Genomic DNA, 7,595 nt, shown 5'->3' with positions numbered 1-7,595 from the left:
GTGAATAAGTCAAACACTTACCAGCACTGATCATTTGGGTACTCAAAGTGGGCTAGTGTAGCATATACCCAGGTCTACAGTGGCTATGCTAGTTAACCCTCATCCTCTGGTGCATGCTGGGGTATGTAGGGGTAAACATAGAGGTGGACTGTCTCAGATTATCTCCAAACATCTGCTGAATGGACAACATGACAAATCCAGCTCTCTCTAACCCTACGCTATGCACGCCTTATTGACGGATAGGTGTGCCTCGTCCATCCGTCAGTTTGTGTACTACTTTCCCTATCGATACGACCACCTCCATAGTGTCTTTCTTTAGGACTCTGTGTAGCCTGCTCAACTTTAGTCCAGTGTGTTTAGCCTGAGTACATATAGAAGATAGGAATAAGTTAAACACCAATCACCAATCAATGCATGGAACGATTGGGCCGCTGCTAGCTTTTGAGTCAGGATTCACCACGAGAGGTAAATTAGGTTCACCTAATAACACGGTCATAGACATCGTTTAAACACACTGGAATGAAATGTAATGCAATCCAAAAAGATTCATTTGATGCACAGAGTGTAGATATAATGCTCAGATATAATTTATTATAGATTTAATTTGTCATATAATTTTATAAAGTTACTTTCCTTTCAAGCAACACTTCGAAAAACATGAATACCATTAACTCTGGTTGCCATGGGCAACCGACTGCTCCAATCTGGAGTGAGACCAGGACACACCAAGGCCGCCTACACTATAATATTACACACACATACAAACACAAACACACACACACGCACGCGCTACGTGGACTAACAAACGTTCACGCACGCACGCACACACACACAGACACACTCTCACACACACACACACACACACACACACACACACACACACACACACACACACACACACACACACACACACACACACACACACACACACACACACACACACACACACACACACCACTGTTGCCCAGCCTAAACAGTCTTAGTCACACAGTGTTATCTGTCAACTGTGATTTAGTATAACATGTCCTTGGCATGGGAAAGGTCTTCTGCTCTTCGCGGATTTACAAGTATGATGGGAGTTCATCTTTCTTCTGTTCTTTCTTTCTTTCTTTTGTTCGTTGTGTGTAGGAGTGAGTTCGTAGAAGGAGAAGTGTTTTAATATTCATCCTAATTCATCTTTTCATTAATCTTTTAATTCAATTCAATGCACACGAATTTTGAAACACTGTTGCCAAAGCATTCGACAAATGTAGCCTCTCCCTCTGTCTCTGTCTCTCTCTCTGTCTCTATCTCTCTCTAATAGTAAATAACCTGTCTGATAACACACACACACACACACACACACACACACACACACACACACACACACACACACACACACACACACACACACAAAAACACACATACATCTCTTCCAAATGAAATAGTGTGCGGAGCATACGTGCATAAGAACATATGTATTTACATACTACTTCTCTGTCCTTCACATGTATTCCTACTGCGTACACCAACACCAGCACATACTGCCCTTCCTCAGTCCTGTTTACAGGTGCATCATGAACACAGCGTTATGTATACCACCATTCTAACACAGAGTTCAAATGAAATAGTTAAATAGACACAGTAGTATTGGCATGTGTCTCGCAACACATCATTCTTAAGATAAACTAAACATTGAAAATAAGTCATGTGCAGTTACATGCATATGCAGGCTGAAATGATTCCTATTTAGAGACAAGGAAAGTTTATTTTAAAAGAATATTGTTTAAGATACACACAGCGTAAATCCTCAAAGGTTCATGATGCACAGGGGGGAAAAACCCCACCTCATGAGCTGTCCTGGATCATAAACACTCACAATGACACACACAGGGCCAAAATAACACACATAGTCACACAGTCAAAATTAAAGACACAAACACACACATACATACATATATGCAAACACTCAATGTTACACACACACACAGTCAAATTTGTACACACATGCACCAAGTGGCATACTTAAACACACACACACACACACACACACAAACCTTTGCTCCTGTATCCCAGAGTTGCAGAGATCAATATTTCAGCAGCCTCTTTGCGACTCAGTATAATATTCTCTGCCTCTCGCATACTTTTCAATCAATCCATCTGTCCTTCTGACTCTAACTTCGTCTGTCTCCACCCTGCTTTCCTCTCTCTCTATATTTAACTTCTGTCTTCCTGGATATTCCTCCAAACCTCTCTCCTCACTTCCCATTTATTATGCATCTCACCTCCTCCCAGTCCATCTCTCTCTCTCTCTCTCTCTCTCTCTCTCTCTCTCTCTCTCTCTCTCTCTCTCTCTCTCTCTCTCTCTCTCTCTCTCTCTCTCTCTGCCTCTCTCTCTCTCTCTCTCTCTCTCTCTCTCTCTCTCTCTCTCTCTCTCTCTCTCTCTCTCTCTCTCTCTCTCTCTCTCTGCCTCTCTCTCTCTCTCTCTCTCTCTCTCTCTCTCTCTCTCTCTCTCTCTCTCTCTCTCTCTCTCTCTCTCTCTCTCTGCCTCTCTCTGCCCCTCTCTCTCTCTCTGCCCCTCTCTCTCTCTCTCTCTCTCTGCCCCTCTCTCTCTCTCTCTCTCTCTAATCCTTTATGTCGCTGGCTATATCACATAAGACATACCGGTATTCTATTTCATACTAGGGCTGGGCGATATGACCAAAATATCATATCCCGATATAGGTCATTCATATCCCGATAACGATATATATCACGATATAGCACATTTTCTGTAAATTCAATGAATAAATACCGTATTTTCCGCACTATAAGGCGCACCGGAGTATAAGCCACAGCAGCTAAATTGAATGATGTGTATATATAAGCCACGCTGGACTATAAACCGCAGGTGTTTTATTGTTTAATTACCATTAGGGCTTGCCCAAATGGCATTTTTCAGGCTTCGAATGCTCGTTGGTTTTTCCGAGCGAATATTCGAATACTCGTTCCAGAAAAAAACACCATCAAAAACAACATTAATAATCCCTATATACTCCCTGGAACCAATTTTGACAGTATCTGCATATTTTGTTGAAGATTTAATAGCTTTTGAACATTAATTAGTAGGCCTAAGTAGGTTGAAGTTCCTTAGTTTTTCCCCGTGAAAGCGAACAGCTGTTGTTCCGTTCCAAATCAGCTGTCCTCTGCCGCACCGTTATATATGCCGCAGAATCGAAAAATGGGAAAAAAGGTGCGTCTTATAGTCCGAAAATTACGGTAGTTTATATAAAATGACCACATGGAAAGGCCTATTTCGTAGCCCCTCTTTTAGGTACGAGCTCACTTTGTCTTGGCTGGTCGTGGGAGTCCTTCTCCTATTCAGAATTGTCACGTTCACTCTCCTCCATGTTCGTTTGTGTTGCCTTCATGTGCCGTGTGGAAGAATGTAAAGCGTCGTCCAAATGACGTAAAATATTACCGTAAAGAGTGTGATTTGCGACAAGACGATATAAACGATAGAGGATAATATGAAACGATAGACATTTTTATATCATCACACGATATATATCGTCATATCGCCCAGCCCTATTTCATACTTGCTAGTACAGGGTCATGCCTCATCAGGCCTCATTGAGCCCAACGTGTTGAGATGAACAGAGAGCTTAGCCTTGATCTACTGTATAGACCCCCTCACCGCCCGGCTGGAGGTCTGCACACAGACTCCCCGTGACCCCTGACCCCTGCTGAGCTCATTAGAATGGGCCTATCACTAAATATTTGACAGTGACCCACATAACAGGCGCAGACACACACACACACACACACGCAAACACACACACACCCGACACAAGCATACATGTCTTTCACTGCGGTGTACGCCAAAACTGTGACACACTCTGACCCGTTTGCAAACTCAAAACTCTTCCATTGCTACAGCTTCACTGTTGCTACAAAGTATGAACCGCTAAAGTATTGCCCAGGACGCAAAAACAATGTCCCAATAAACAACACTCCACATCCTTTATGTAACCAAGGGTCGAAGGCCAGAGTGGGTTTCTCATGGTTCAAAGGTGGATGTGGAGTCGATCGTTACTCACTGTCTCAATCTACTTTAAACTCCTTCTTCTACGAATCCCAATTGTGTTAATAATATATTCATATCAATATAGACTCATGATAGGGCCACGATTAATGAAATTATAACTTTGCAGGTGTGGTTGTGTGCATTTTTATCATGCCTAATACAGGGGGAACGCCACTTACCCGCTCTAGCCACCAACATCGGCGACCAACATGTTATACAGTTTAAACAACAAAACATTTTTGCAAATAATTTTTTGCATGTAATTCTTGCAAATAATTTGATGTTCTTGCATATCATTCAATGTTTAAACCGCTTAGGAACTATTAATTTACAAAGCCAAGTAAAACATGAATACATGTTGTTCTGGTTTTAAAGGGGCAGTTTCACGGGAACAGTGGAGACAGCTTGGACTCCCTGTGTCTCTTGCCTGCACTCATACACTCACTCAGGTGAGTAACAGCTGGGGAAGGGCAGAGACTTGACAGTTGTCGGAGTGAGCCAGCATTATTAATAGGGATGCAAGGAAAAATGGGATTAATGTATGAATCATGATTCTGACTCACAACTTCTAAAAAACGTTTTTGGTCTCAAGTTTGCCTTGCGTGTTAACATTATTGCGATCAGTTGCCACTTATTTTCATCATCTTAATAACTTCTCTACTTTGATTTCATGCCATTATTTGCCACCGCACCACACTTTGCACACAAAGGACTGGAGTAGAGACGGAAACATGTGCTGCTAATGGCAGTTCATGCTTTGCTAGTACATAGCACTCTATATACTGATCAAGAATCAATCGAAAGAATGTAACACAAGGACACAGAAAAAGACAATATAAATAGAGAAAGACCTTTTTCTCTTCCTGAAACGTGGGACCAGACGCAGTGATATGGAGGTGAGCGTGTGTGACGGTAAAACCTCTCCCACAGCACCCTGAGCTCCTTCCCATTCCCACATCCACCCATCTGATGACGCAGCAACTCACACAAACACACACACACTCACACACAAACACACACACACTCATACACACCCGGAGCTCCTTCCCATTCCCACATCCACCCATCTGATGACGCAGCAACTCACACACACACACACACACACACACACACACACACACACACACACACACACACACACACACACACACACACACACACACACACACACACACACACATCTGAAGGTCGAGTCATGGGATATGCTCCACCTTGTGTTCTTCGATAGATAATAAACAAAATAAATACTCAAATTAAACCTTTCTGGTCAGCAACCATGTGTCACCTGACACCAACACCGTCACCATCCATCAGTCCTCTCCTCTGCCTCACCCTTTTTCTTATGATTATTATCACGTGAGCGAGAGAATATTTTCCCAGTTGAATCATAATCCATTTAATCTCCTGTCCTTATTAAGAGACACAATTACAAATTGTAAAATGGCCAATACATCCCTGAGGCCTACATCACTCTAGCATCTAGTAATACTCTAGTAGTCTGTCAGTGGTGTCACAAGTGCATGAGTAGAACCACTACATCGTCGTAGGCCTAGTAGCAGGCGGCAGAGTTGCTAGCAATCACAGTGAAAAAAAGTGATACTAGAGGCAGACCTGGCAAAGCACTTCCTAACATGTAGCAGAAATGTGGGTAAGGAAGGCTATTAGATCAGCAGCCATAGTAAATGTATAGCATGGCATATCATAGCATAGCTATTGCAGCATAAAACAGCGTCGTACAGCATAGCATTGCTTTATATAGTATAAAAGACAGCACTCTCACAGTAAGAGAACCCAGTGTTTCGTTCTGCTCTGTAACCGAGAGCACATCCTCCATACTTTAAATTCACGACTGCACAGTCCCTCTTAAAGTCCTCCTTTTAACTGCTCCAGGAGGACACACAGCCTGTTAGAGGCGCTGTGCTTGTTTTACAGTAAGCTGACCCCTGGAGGGCTGTTTACCTCTGATGTCCGAGGACTATTGACTGACAGGTCATCACTGCTGCTGCTGTTATTGTAAAAACGCAACAAAGACTGTGCTGCTGTCTGACTGTGGATCTGTGGATATGCTAGCTGTGATGTCAATGGAAGTATAACCCCCCCCCCTCACCCCATATACGACCAGATACACAAACACAGACACACACACACAAACACACACAATGATATGCATTGCACATGTATGTATACAATATACAAACCAGAAAGACAAACCAACATACCAGCGCACAAAAGTATCCAAGTGTAAGTCTGTAATTATGCATAAGATGGAGCAGCTCAAAAAACCAATATTACAATTGTATACAAATACAAACAATACAATTTGACCGTATGAAATGGTATGCTCATGGGCATTTGGATGGTGTTCAGGAATGTTCTATTAGAGCACATCTACAGGTAGAGTCCAGCAGGGGAGACCATACAAGGAACCTGCTCAGCGCTCACACAGCTCTATCAGAAGCGCGGAGCGGTGACGCTGGTGTGGCGCCCCCTAGCGGACAGGGGGGGGACACACTTGAGATACACATTTCTTAAAGTATTCTTTACATGTTATTACATAATTATTTTGCACGTGTTTGAAAACATTTCAGAAATGTGATAGTCACGGGGCATTCCAAACAATATTCGACATTTTTGCTTCAGCTCTAATAGGGGTTCTCTCCGACCCTCACTCAATGATATGGCCTTGCGTAGGTTGAGGGTGATGGAGAGAGAAAGATACGAGAGGGGGAGGGAGTAAGAGAGAGAGAGATAGAGAAAGAAACAGATTAATAAATAGATAGAGGCATACCGGCATGTTGAGCCGCATCGTCCTCTTCTTTTTGCACAGCCTCTTCTTGCCGTCTCTCTTCTTGCACGGCTCGGCCCCCGTGCTCCCCATCCCGGAGACACAACAATCCCAAAGTGATCACGGTTGAATTAAACGATTAGGCACGCGCCCACACGCCCAAGCCGTTATCCCGCAGAGAGCCGCCTTAAATACCGGTGACGTCAGCTAGAACACTTATTAATCTGACGGTGGGGGTTCAGGATACTCACCTCAGCAGCCAACAGGCGCCACGCCACTACCACTCGTGAAAAGTGAACCACCCCCCTGGACAGAGCACTTGTAGGCCTACTATTGTGCACTTTGACAGAATCGTTTGACATCTTCCACCACAGCGTGGTTTGAGGACTGAAACAACATTCCTCTCAGACGGCGCATCGTTTCCGCGTGAGTCCGAGGACAGAAGCATCCGACGTAACCCGTTCCTGCAGGGCTCGTCGTTATCAGATCGATTGAATGTGTACAGCTCAGGAGCTGTCGCGCGCATGACCCCGATTTTGTTCTTTTACGCAACAGTATTCATCCCTGTTTCCTCCCTTAAATAATACACGTGTTCATGTTTAGGAGCTAGATTTAGCCAAGGCATCAACCGAACCAAGTCAATGCCGATGCGCTTTCTGGAAGTGTGTCATGGTCGACTACTATACCAAATGGGCAGAGGTCTATGCCATACCGAATATAAGTGCTGAGATGGTCACCCAGTGCATCATACAATTTTACAGGTTT

General features: G+C 43.6%; 1 protein-coding gene across 1 annotated transcript in view; it reads right to left on the bottom strand.

Moving 5' to 3' along the window:
* Positions 1 to 7,290, bottom strand: part of LOC115537639 (5'-AMP-activated protein kinase subunit gamma-2) — a 36,630-nt gene extending 29,340 nt beyond the window's left edge. The window contains exon 1 of the mRNA XM_030349684.1: positions 6,834 to 7,290. Within this exon, the coding sequence (XP_030205544.1) occupies positions 6,834 to 6,923 (90 nt within the window). The 5' untranslated portion in view covers positions 6,924 to 7,290. The remainder of the gene's footprint in view (positions 1 to 6,833) is intronic.
* Between the last annotated feature and the right edge of the window lie 305 nt (positions 7,291 to 7,595).

The sequence above is a fragment of the Gadus morhua genome, chromosome 23, assembly GCF_902167405.1.
Source record: "Gadus morhua chromosome 23, gadMor3.0, whole genome shotgun sequence".
Classification (NCBI taxonomy): Eukaryota; Metazoa; Chordata; class Actinopteri; order Gadiformes; family Gadidae; genus Gadus; species Gadus morhua.
The sequence above is the reverse complement of the archived record's forward strand: the minus strand, read 5'-3'. Positions and strand labels throughout refer to the sequence as shown.